Source organism: Lontra canadensis, unplaced genomic scaffold (assembly GCF_010015895.1).
Source record: "Lontra canadensis isolate GAN:19392208 unplaced genomic scaffold, GSC_riverotter_1.0 scaffold199, whole genome shotgun sequence".
In the NCBI taxonomy this organism is placed as follows: Eukaryota; Metazoa; Chordata; class Mammalia; order Carnivora; family Mustelidae; genus Lontra; species Lontra canadensis.
This window is the reverse complement of record NW_022631193.1, coordinates 882,758-895,053: the sequence shown is the minus strand read 5'-3', so window position 1 is coordinate 895,053 and position 12,296 is coordinate 882,758. Positions and strand designations below refer to the sequence as shown.

The window sequence follows — 12,296 nt, the reverse complement described above, 5'->3', positions numbered from 1 at the left end:
AAAGGGGGGGGCGGGGGTTAGCGGATGATGTATTTCCGCTTCCTCTCGGCCCAGGCGCATTTGGTTGGACCGGCTTGTTGCGGGGAGGGAGGGGTAAGATTGTTTGCAGTAGAGGAGCTCAGTGTACGGGAAGGTAAACTGAGGTAAGGTTCGGCGCGCGTGGCGGGGGTGGGTGGAGGCTTTGCCCCCGGCTGTGTAGGAGGACTGGGGGCAGGGTCTTCGGGATTTGAGGGAGCGAGTGGGGTTGGGAGCGGGAGGCTCAGGCTGTCCTCAGGTTTGAAGAGAGGAGGTGGGGCGGGGCTGGGGCGGGTTCCTAGGGGAATTGCAGAGCCCGGGTCGGGGGTGGGGTGGAGTAGGGGCGGGCTGAAGGAAGGGGGGGTGTGAGAGAGGACGGGAGCTCGGAGGGAAGCCGGGGAGTGGCTGGGACGGCGGAGTTGTCGGACCTCAAGCCCCTGTGGGCCGGGGAAAGTAGTCGCGCCGGGGTCTGCTCAGGATGTGGGAATCTGCGAGGACTAGCGTGCGCTTCCCGGGGGGCCGAGGGTGCGGGCGGAGCTGGTGGCCCAAGTGTGTTCTGACGCTGCCCGTGCACTTGGCCTTTGTTTCCCCCGCAGCTCCCCGGAGACCGGCACCCCGCAGCCTCGGTTCGGGCCCAGCCTTGTCTCTCCAGCTGCCGCCACAGCCTGGAGGCGCCTGCCTCCGCCCTCCCGAATGGTGCTACTCCTCGCAGGCCTCGGCCTGGGATCCAGACCCCCTTTGCCCCCTGCCTCGGAGCGGCTGCTCCGGGTCTCCCCCGGTGGACTGCTCGTGGCGGGCAGGGAAGAACTTTTCCACAGACAAAGCTATCGCTGCAGGAGCGCCTCCGACGCCTTGAATCTCGGCCTCTAACCCGGTGTGGGGTTGTCCCTCTGTCCTCTCTTCCACCCGCCGAGAGGAGAATCCCTTCTCCTTGCAGCCCAGAGCCCGGGAGGTCCCAAGCTGGGGCCCTGGTCCCAGCATGTCAGTCCTCTCTTGTGCATAGGGCTGTGCCCTCTCCCCGTTAGCATGGCGGAATTCAGGCCGGCGCCCAGGGGGCGGGAGACCCCGCAGGGGGAGCTTTGGGCCGAGGCGGTAGAGGATGAAGCCCCGCGGAGCCCGGTCGCTGAGGAGCCCGGGAGAGGCGGCAGCCAGGGCAGCGAGGCCAAACTGTCTCCCAGGGAAGAGGAAGAGCTGGATCCTCGGATACAGGTGAGAAGACGCAGGGCGCCCAGATTCCAGCTCCGGGAGAGCTGTCCGATGAGCGAAGGGTCAGACTGACCCTCTGTCCCGTGCCCTGTGCACTGGGGCAGGAAAGGGAGGCAGGCTTGTCAGCAGGTCGTCGCAGGACGGCGTGGCTGGTGCTGAGAGCGCTGTGTGTGATGCCAGGGCAGAGAGGGCCCTCAGCCGAAGGCCTCCCGGCGCGCGAAGCCGCAGACCGGCCTCAGATGCAGGGCCTCCTCTGGGTCAGCGGAGAGGAGGACTCTTGTTCTCCTTTCCAGACAAGCAAAGGGGCTCTCAGCTCAGAGACGCGCTGTGCGACGCGGTGGTTTTGGGATCGGGAGGCAGTTTCAATCTTCTCTCCTTTCCTCATCAGCGCCTCCCCAGAGACGGTCGCATCTGTAAACGGTGGGACAGGACACGTCCTGCAGTGGGTCCACAGAAGGAGGCCTCCAGGGAAGTCCCGATGTGTTTAGGGAGTGGTTGTGAGCCATGGTCAGTCCTTAATAACACAGATTCCCAGTTCTGAGGATGCTGGTTACAACCCATGAACAAAGAAGCCAATTTATTACCTTGGAGTATCGACAGGCTAGTAGTTGTTAGGATGGGCAGATCTTTGAAGGGAACCTCGGAGCTGTGGGGGAGGAGGACAGGCACGGGTGTGGGTGAGATGCTTGGTCAGCGGAGGTGGGACTGTAGTGTTTCTGGGCAATGATGGGGAAAGCTGCTTGGGCAGGTGAAGGTGGGAGGTTCCCGTGTGTTGGGGTCTGAGTCTGCTGTAAGGTCTGGCAGCATCTCCAAGATGTGGATGTAGAGGTGACTCACACCTGTAGATGAGCAAGAGCATCTCGGGGCTTGCATTCCTGGGCTTCTCTGCCAACAGGCCTTTATTAGGTTGTTTCTGTGAGTCAAGAAGAGATAAAATCTGATCCTGGTATCCTCCTGCCCTCTTGCTGGGGGTTCCCTGGACGTGGGGGCAGGAAGCTGTGTCCATGCTTATACTGGAGCTGTGGTGAGCCGTTTGTTTACTGGCGTGAGCCAGTAATTTATTTCTGCCGTGTCTCATGGGTGTCGCATTGAAAACAGCTCAGTTTCTCCTGCTAATTCCACAGATTCGTCATCTACTGAGGAAGTAAGTTGTAGGGAAAAACGCGTTGGGCCGAGATTGGAGCAACCACCAGCCCCCTGCTTTGTGATTCTCATGCGAGTTATGTAATCTCTGAGCTTCATCTCCTTCATCTATAAAGTGCGGAGTTGGTGGAGCTGATTGGCTCAGCTCGTCGCTCTGCTCTGCCGTGGTCCTGATTCTTGGCTCTCACAACTCTTCTGCTTATCTCTCTCTCGGTGAAAGTTCGAAGGTAGTACTTTGGGAAAGGGACCCCTCTCTGTTCTGTGGGGAGGACGGCTGGGTGATGCGCCTCATGCATCTCCTTCCAGTGCTCCTTGCTCTGCTCCAGGGGAGAATCTGCTGTGGGTGCTTTCTTTGCTCAGGCTCTCCTGCTCCTGTGTGTTTTTCCAGTGCCCACATAGGCAAAGGCCGCAGCACGAAGAGGCACTCTCATGTTGTGCTGTTCAATAAAGTAGCTGTTAGCCACATATGGCTACTTCAGTAGGATCAATTAAAATTAAATAAAAAATAGAATTGCAGTTCTCCAGCTGCCCTTGGTATTGCAGAGGTAGAACAATTTCCACCATCAGAGTCCTCCTGGATGAGGGCTGGAGAGTACCACGAAGGCATAAGATTTGCCTTGAATCCAGGGAGCTCACAGTGTTCCTGGAGCGAGAGGGACAGGCAGACTGTAGTCTCTCTTGCTAAACAGGGAGGCACATTGTGGAATGGTGTGGGTCATGTATGGAGGGCAGGTCTTGTCGTAGGGGCCTCCACCTTGGGTGGCACACTTGTGGCTGGGCCAGTGCTCTGCCCTTAGCAGGGCCTTTGCATCTTCTTGCCATGTGGGAGAGGTAGCCCGATGTGAGGGGTACCTCTCACAGAGAAAGCTGGTAGCATTCAGCCCTTCTGCGTTTGGAAGACATTGGGACATGTGTCATGTGAGCTCCCTCTTGGTGTTGACAGTACACAAGACCATGTTATTCAGGAGTAACTGTCTCAGTACTTTAAATGGATTCTCAGTGTATTTTGTGGGTCTCCACTAACAGAACTGTCATAATCCACCAGCAGGTTTTAAAAAGACCCATTCCTGAGCCATGCCCAGAAATGTGAATTCTGGTGTTGGTGGGGTGAGAAGTGGATCTGACATGCAGCCTACACGTCTCTGCTGAGCCAGGGGATATCCCAAAGGCTAGGGACTCTGTTGAGTTATTTTCTGAAATTCCCAGAAATGGTCACTCTTAAGGCAAGGCTCTTACTCCTGTGGGGAGTAGGGTTTCTTGGCAGGCAGTTTGTGTCGCTGTTGTCTGGTGGGATGCCTTTGGAAGTTGGAGGGAAGCCAGCTGGAGGCCAGCTCTAGGCCTGCCTGGAGTGTGATGTCCCCCAGGGAAGGCCACTGGCTTTGTCTCCATGTCTTGACCTCAGCATAGTTCTCTAAGGCCTTCAGTCTGGTACTCAGCTTTCTGCAAGGGTCCCAGTGGAGGGAAGAAATGAAGGAGGGTGGTGCTAGGATGGGTCGGCATCTCTTCCCCTGCGACTTTCTCAGTTCCGTTTGTGATGGGCATGTTCATCCTCCTCAGGTGAGTGGGCACAGTCACTTACCTGCTCTGTAGGCTCTTCAGAGTGACTTTGTAACCTCTTCATCCTCCTCCCAAGTATCAGTTTAGCTCTCACAGGACAGTCCGATTTCCCCTATTTCTCAATCCTTGGGCCATGCATCACCCTGGCCCTACATCACCATGGGCTTAAGTGTTTCAGTGGCCTGTGCAAGGTGGGCGGGAGCATCTGTCGGCTGAGCACCCGTGCCTTTGACTCAGTGGCCTGGCATCTTTGGAATGTGCCCGGTGTGCCCCAGGAAGGTCATCCTCCCTGCTGGTTACAGCTTCCCTGATGGATGATATGTGCTGACTCAGACTTCATCGTTTTCAAATTCCGTTTCATCCGTGTGCCAGGAGTCCCTGGTGGAGCAGGCCAAATGGAATGTGTTGCCAACTTCCCCAAACAGGGCCCTGAGTGCTCGTTGGCTTCCCACTCAGCCTTGCCCTGGGTCTGCCCCAGCCTGGTTGTCCACCCTGCCCTCTAGCCTATTCTGTTCCCCGGTCTCCTGGTCCTGTTAGAAAGAGCTTTGCTGCTGAGTGGTGGACCTCATCATCAAAATATTTTAGTCGCTAGAAGTGCTGTGTGGACACAAGTTCCCTTACAGGAAGATGTGCCCACTCCTGCCCTTTGCCGGTAGCTGGAGCCCTTCACATCCTTTTCCCAGTGGGATGATTTATGGAGAGCCGTTCACTCCTGTGATGATCTTGTTAGGATCTGGGAGCACTCTGGGCCATGGAACTGAATGGGATCCAGTATCGGACCTTGGTTTGCCCATGGGAATGTTGCAGGATGGCCTTTACTGACCTCCTCTTCTCCTCTAGGCTCAGTTTATTGCCTGCTGAGGCCTGCATGTCCTTTTCCTACCAAGACTGTGGTTTTTCTAGGTGATTGTACTCCTGTCTTCTCTGAGGCATCCATCCAAGGATGTCCTTAGTTCTAGGATGGTGGTCACAGTAGCGGGAAAGCCAGATTCTTCATCAGGTCCTAGGTCCAGTTTCAATTCTGCCCCTAATTCCCTGCTTTATTGTTTCTGATCTAGCAAATTTGAATGAGCTGAGAAAGAGTATTCTTGCAGGAGCTGCTGAAAGAAAGCACTGTTACCTCCTCTCCCGGATAGCCTGAAACCCGCTGTGGGCCTAATCAAGCTAGAGGAGAGTAGGCTCATGGTGGGAGAGGTTGCCTCTCATTCTGACAAGAATGGTTTTTGAGGAATCTTTCCATCGACTGAAGGTGATGTCCTGGGTAGGAAAGTTCTGTGAAACTCAGAGCTGTGTGTCGGGTGGTGCTGGCTCTGCCCCTGGTCCTCTTCAGGGGTCCTTTGAGTCATGTCACTGCTTGTAGTTCCATAGCATTTTGATATGATCTTATGGTCACTGGGTTGTGTGACTAATGTGCACCAGCTTCTGGACCCACAGTGTCCAGGGTGGGAGCCACATGCTGCTGGTCAGGTTGAGATGTGCCCTAAGGCTCAAATGTGCAAGGATTTCAAAGGCATAGATTGAAAGGAATGTAAAAATGTTTTATAATTTATGTTGATAACATGTTAAAATTTTAACATTTTGGGTATTTGGGATAATTGGAATGTATTGTTAACAACTTAACCTGTTTGCTTTTGCATTTGTTAAAAAATGGTTGCCAGAAAACTAAAAATTCAATGTGAGGCTCACATATATTTGTTGGATTGTTCTGTTCTGTAAAGTTCGGAGCCGAATTTATGGCCTTCTTTGAGGCAGGGTGTGCATTGTTGTTGGCGTGCATATTTCCCTATCCTTGTTCCTGGTTCTGTTATAGGTTTCTTCCTTTCACTGTAATTTGGGCATATAATTTGGTTTCCTGGATTCTTAATTGCTGACTCAAACCTTTTAGGGGTTGAGGAAAGGCATAGAAATAAAAAGACTAAAAGGGGATCATATACTGGGTTGTTGGAAGGGCCACATGAGGTGTGTGGGGGCCAGTGATGGCAGCATCACTCACTGCTAAGTGCAAGTCATGTCTGGGTCGTGGGCAGCAAGCAGACTCAGGCTGGGTTCCACCACCCTGTCCAGGGGCTGCAAGGCCTCTGGGAGAGGATCCTGTAGCTGAGTGTCAGGAATTTCACTGGGCATTGCTCTTTCTCAGGAGTGTCCTTGGCATGGTGGGCTCATGATTTCTCCCTGAGGTTCTCCCTCCCTGCCACAGACTCTGTTATGTGAGGACCTGGGGTCTCTGACAGCCCACTGCAGGCCGAGAAGCCTCTTGAGTCATGTGATACTCCCTAATTTTGACCTTACTTACCTGTCAGACTCATAATTCTGTGTCCTGCATTTGTCTGGTGTCCTCCCTGTCCTCACCCACCTGGAATACTGCAGACAGCCTCTCCCTGGCTCTTGTAAACGTCCCTCGTATTGCTCAGATCTGCCTTCCTGAACCACAGACCAGGAGGTGCCACACTCTGAGGGGCTTCCCCTGCCACTGGGAAAAGTTGTGGTATCCTTTCCCTGTGCCCCAGCCTTGCTGGCTTCTTACTTGACAAGCTCCCTGCCCCAGGCACCTGCTCTCCTTCTGATTCTTGGCTCCTTCCTGTCACTGGTGGTTTTCTTTTCTCTGTATCCCATCAAGGCCCAGCCTAGGAGCAAGTACTTTGAGCATCCTGCCCTGGCCTTTCCTGCCAAGGCAGATGACCCTGCTGCCCCCATCATGCCCACCTCTTACAGCTGCTTACACTGCTGAGGGCGTCTTGCTTGCTTACTGGGCCGAGAGTGGCCACCTCTTTGTTTTCTGAGTGCTGGGGTCTCAGCAATGCTGAGCTGTGATGCATATGTAAAAAACCTGTGATGGGTGAGTAGCTAGGGGTAGCGTTCTCTGACTTAGTTCCGCAGAGACCTTTGGCCGGAGTGTGAAGAGATGGTGGCACGATCTGATGAAGAGAGGGCAGGCTTGCTGCCATTTTGCTGCGGGTGCATGCATGTTCCATTTGCTGAATGTTGATTTCCTCATTGTTAAAATGGGGGTTTAATGATCGGATGCAGAGATGGAGTTGGGGAGGATTGCAGGAGACTATGTTATTAGGTCTCCTTCAAGGAGCCATTCTACAGAGCCTCCTGCATCTCTTCCCTTCTCTGGTCAGGTGGACTTTCCCTCCTTGCACTGCCCTTCCAGCCCACGTGGTTCGCATGAGGATACTTACTACTGCTCTAATTTTTTGCCCCTCTCCGGCAGGAAGAGCTAGAGCATCTGAACCAGGCCAGCGAGGAGATCAACCAGGTGGAGCTACAGCTGGATGTGAGTGTTGCTCCTTTTCCTCACACCCTTGGGCTGTTCCCGGAGGTGTCTCCTCTCGCTGTTCAATATGGCGGCAGGGAAGGGGCATGTTTGAAAAGCTGGAGGATCTGGGACTCACACGTATGCCTTCCCTCTGCCCTGTGTCCCTATCCCTTTGCCAGGAGGCCAGGACCACCTATCGGAGGATCCTGCAGGAGTCAGCAAGGAAGCTCAACACGCAGGGCTCCCACTTGGGGAGCTGCATCGAGAAGGCCCGGCCTTACTATGAGGCTCGGCGGCTTGCTAAGGAGGTATGGCCAGCAGATGTGTGTTCCAGAATGGCCGTGTGCAGAGCCTGGCCCTGGACTCTTCTGTCTCTGTGTGGGGTGTGAGACGGAACACTTTCTCATTTCTTTTTTATGTCTCTTCCCTTTGGTTCATTTCTCTTTTCTTTGCTCACCCCGCCATTCCTTTACCCTTTTCCTCCCCTTCTTTTTCTTTCTTTCTCCTTTCCTTTCCTTTCTCTCCCTTCCCCTTCCCCATCCCTCCCCTTACTTTCTTTCTTTCTACACAAATACTGTGGGTTCATTATTGGAAGATTGTAATGTAACCGTAACTGTAAAACAAGAAGAAAACCAAAATCACCCCAAATCCTACCATGTGCATGTTTCATGTTTTTTGTACCTGGGATTTGTTTTAGTCAAGTATGGTAGGGTGGCAGACACAGAGACAGCTGCCTTGAAAGGAGAGTTTATTACTTAACATTTCCAAGAAGAAAGGACATGCCACACCACGTAGGGGACGGAAGGTACTAGAGGAAACCTTGGCTTAGAGCCTTTATTGTGCTTATAATGGGAAGGAACGGGTAAGGCAGGGTAGGCAACCTTTAGCAAATTTAGAATTCGATAGCTTGAATAATTGTGGGCTCTGGGCTATGGGGGTCGTCTCTGTGTTTTGGTTCCCAGCCCTGGGGTAATATAGGGCAGGGGAAATACTGGCTGGTGTGTGAGAGTTAGATAAAGGGGGTGGTGGGATTTGGATTGGTTGGTTTGCATTTGAGAGGTGTGCTCATAGGGGAGTTTACTATTTTTAGGAGTTAGCTAGCCCTGGAAGGGCCACAAGGCCCCCAAGGTTTCAAAGCATCAAAAAATATAGAAAATTAAAAACATACTTAATACAGCACAGATAGCCCCTTAATTTTTTGGGAGGGGGGTATATATTTTGCCAAAATGAGATGACATGGTATGTGCTATTTTTATTCCTTTATTTTACTTATATTATGACATGGTTCCATGTCAAAAAATACATATCCATGCTGTAATTTTTAAGAACTGCCTAATATTTCCTCCTTTTATTATTATTTTTCATTTAATCAGTTCCTTGTAACTGAAAACTTAGGTTGGTTTCCATTGTTTTGTGGTAAGCATGGCTGTGATGACTGTCTCTGAGTGCTTGTCTTCCTTCCTTCAGCTTACCTGCTGGGCTGGAGTTGATGAAATCAGGGGTTTGTTTTCTGTAAGACTTGCTCTGTGTCACTAACCACCTTGCATCTAAAGTGGTGGGGATTTTTCTTTGTTCTCTGCAGGGCAGAAAAGGCCGGTGGCCTTTGCAAATACCGATTTCACACACTCACCCTCTCGTGGCAGTATCATCTTCCAATCTTTGTTTGTACATTTCTTTATTTAAGTCATAGCCTTACAAAATACTCTTTATAGGTAAAATGTTACTTTTTTGGCCCTTACGCTCAGTGCAATTTGGGAAGTGAAGCCGGCATTGCAACCAGCCTTCATCCTTCTCTTGTCCTCATCTAAGCGGGGTCTCCATGGGCGGGTGGGGGTCCTTGGGGCTCCGCATCCTGATGGCCCTCTCTTCCCAGGCCCAGCAAGAGACCCAGAAGGCAGCGCTGCGGTACGAGCGGGCCGTGAGCATGCACAATGCTGCCCGGGAGATGGTGTTTGTGGCTGAGCAGGGTGTCATGGCTGACAAGAACCGGCTAGACCCCACCTGGCAGGAGATGCTCAACCATGCCACCTGCAAGGTGAGCCAGGCTGTGTCAGCAGGTCTTCCCAGGTTCAGCTGCTTCCTTTGCTGTCCTTTCATCCCATTGCCCTCCTGCCTCCTCTCTGTCTTCTCCACTCAGGCCTTTCCTCAGCCTTGATTCTGTTTCAGGCCAAACCTCTTCCTTGCTCTCTGTCCTGTCTGGGCTTTGCTAGTGTACCTTTTGAAGCGTAGTTTGTGTATCATTTCTCAGCTACTCAAAGGAGAGGGGGGTATGGGAGGATCCCTGGTATCAGCTGTCAGCCACCTTCACCTTGTGAAGATGTTAGTCCATTGGAATTGTTACAGCAGAATCACATAGACTGGATGGCTTAAGCGACAGTTTATTTCTTCCAGTTCTGTGGGCTAGGAAGTCCAAGCTCAGGTGCAGGCCGATTTTGTATCTGGTGAGGGCCTGCTTCCTGATTCCTAGACAGCTGGAGGTCCTTTCAGTGTGGTGAAAAAGCTTTCACTGAGATGGAAGGGATGAGTGGGAGCTCTCCAGGACCTCTTTTATGAGGGCACTAATCACATTTAAACTGCCTCCCCAGCCTCTCAAAGGGCCCACATCCAATGCCATCACTTAAGGGTTAGGATTTCAACATAGGAATTTTGGGGGGATACAAACATTTAGTCTCTAGCAGCAAATGCCAGCTCCTGAAGGATGATCATGTCTCAAGAGGCAAAAGCATGCGTCCTCGGTCAGTGACAGATGTCCTCTGCCCCATCTGGGCTAGGTGAATGAAGCAGAGGAGGAGCGGCTTCGTGGTGAGCGGGAGCATCAGCGGGTGACCCGGCTGTGCCAGCAGGCTGAAGCTCGGGTCCAGGCCCTGCAGAAGACACTCCGGCGTGCCATTGGCAAGAGCCGCCCCTACTTCGAGCTCAAGGCCCAGTTCAGCCAGATTCTGGAGGTAGGGGAGGAGTGGGAGAGGGGGAGGGTCTGTGAACAGGCTGGAACGGGACAGGCATGGAGAGTGAGGGCAGTTAGAAGGGATGTTTGTGCCTCTCCGGGCCATTTGCCAGACCAGTGTGGTGGGACAGGTGGTAGGACAGGTGTTTAGAATGACCCACAGGAGTGGGAGTTGGGCTTGGAGGATGGGTACTGGCAGAGAATGGAGTCGAAAGGAGGTAAGTGAGAGAAAGTGGGAATTGGGAAACCAGGGAGAATGGGGATCAGGAACTGGCCAGAAAGGGAAAGGGAACAGTGGAGAGAGGAGGAGTAGGTGGGAATGAGGACCTGGTGGGAAGATCTTAAGATGGTCAGGTTTAGGTAAGGAGCCGGGCAGGAAGGCTGGGGAAGAGGAATCCAAAGAGGAGGACCGAGGGGGGCTGGGCTGAGTGGGGTAGAGCCCTGCGGTTTTGTGTTGGGTGGTCTGGGCACTGTGCAGAGTGCTCAGGGGACTCAGAGTGCTTGATCACCTCACTCTGTTCCTCCTTCCTCAGGAGCACAAGGCCAAGGTGACAGAGCTGGAGCAGCAGGTGGCCCAGGCCAAGACTCGCTATTCAGTTGCCCTGCGCAACCTGGAGCAGATCAGCGAGCAGATTCACGCACGGCGCCGGGGCCAGCCCCCGCATGCCCCAGGCCAGCGGCGCTCCTCCCCTGTGGGGGCAGAGGCTGGGCCTGATGGTGGGGAGGATGGGGACAGTGGGATCATCGAGGGGGCTGAAGGCGGGGGCCTGGAGGAGGGCAGTAGCCTGGGTCCTGGGGCTGCCCCCGACACAGACACGCTTAGCCTGCTGAGCCTGCGCACGGTGGCCTCGGACCTGCAGAAATGTGACTCTGTGGAGCACCTGCGGGGCCTCTCAGACCACACCAGTCTGGACGGCCAGGAGCTGGGTTCCCGGAGCGGGAGCCGTGGGGGCCGCCACCAGCGCAGCATCAGCCTGTAGTCCATGCTCAGGGTGGCTTGTCCTTTCACCACCACTGGCCCTCGTAGGGCTGGACAGGCTCCGTGCTTCCTCTCCTCAGGTCCTTGCTTCCCTTGGAGAGGTCAGGTTGGTCCTTGCCTCTGGTGGATTTCTCCCCGTCCCTGCCCTCCCAGGTCCCTCCTCACAGGTGGCAGCTCTCTTTGCCTTACCCTGTCAGAAGGCTTTTCTCTGGCTCTCACGTTTGCCCTCTTCCTGCTAGCTCCTCATGGTCTGATGCCCTTTGCTGCCCTCTTTCTGCTTTCTTTCCATCTGTCTGGCTTTCCCCTCAGGGAACTTGGTCTAGAAGGCACAGGGAAGCCCATCGGAGAAGGTGGGTGTGGGACCCAAGGCCTGGCATCTTGGCCCCTAGCTCGAGGAAATAGGTGTTCCTTCCACCTCCCCATCTCCCGAGGTCTAGGGATGCTACAGAGCTCTTCTGGAAGCCTTGTGCCCTAGGCCTCTGTCCCGGCCTGCCCATATGGAACCTGAAATGTGCTGTAGGACTGTGTACGTCTGGAGGACACTACTGATCCCTACAGTGCTCCCTCCTCATGACCTAAGCTACTTTGCTATGTGTGCCACAAAGCAGGACTCGAAGGGTACCAGCGTCAAGAGAAGGTGAAACCCAACCCCACTGTCAACACAGAGGACACCACCCACTCCAGATAGGCTCCCATGTGCATGGTGTTTTCCCCAGCTGGGCTGGGCCGTTAACATTGCTAAGGTGCTAGTGGGTCTCTAACAAGGGTCCATGTTGGCAGGTGAACATGTAATGAGGTCCTGATGGTTGAAGCCCTTGCCATTCCTGCTGCAGAGTTGGGTTTACTTTTTCTTGGTAGAGGATGTTGAGCTGAATCTCAGCACCCTCCTGCGGGGTAATTGGTGCTCAGTTGCTCTCCCTCGCTCTCCCAAACCAAACAGTACCTACTCCAGGATCCCTTAGGGAAGTGCTCAAGTTTGGCTACACAGCCTTCTCTGTTGTAGGTATGGGTTGCCCTGGGGTGAGGGAGCCCACCCTCCATGGGGAGCAGCTCTGGGTGTTTGGTGGTGCTCCAGGCCCTATGGTGGGGAAGGTGGGGAAGCCACGCTAGATCTGGGTGCCTTGGGAGAACTGGTCCTTCCTCCTTTGCCACCCTAAGAGGTCTGAGAGCTGGACTCTGGGCAGGACAGC

General features: G+C 53.8%; 1 protein-coding gene across 1 annotated transcript; it reads left to right on the top strand.

Annotated features, from left to right (window-relative positions):
- Window positions 1-47: 47 nt before the first annotated feature.
- Window positions 48-12,021, top strand: SH3BP5L (SH3 binding domain protein 5 like). The gene is made up of 7 exons (XM_032848031.1): window positions 48-143; window positions 612-1,224; window positions 7,139-7,201; window positions 7,363-7,491; window positions 9,057-9,218; window positions 9,955-10,128; window positions 10,661-12,021. Exons 2-7 carry the CDS (start codon window positions 1,042-1,044, stop codon window positions 11,105-11,107), a joined length of 1,158 nt encoding a protein of 385 aa, XP_032703922.1. The 5' UTR covers window positions 48-143; window positions 612-1,041; the 3' UTR covers window positions 11,108-12,021.
- The last annotated feature ends 275 nt before the right edge of the window (window positions 12,022-12,296 follow it).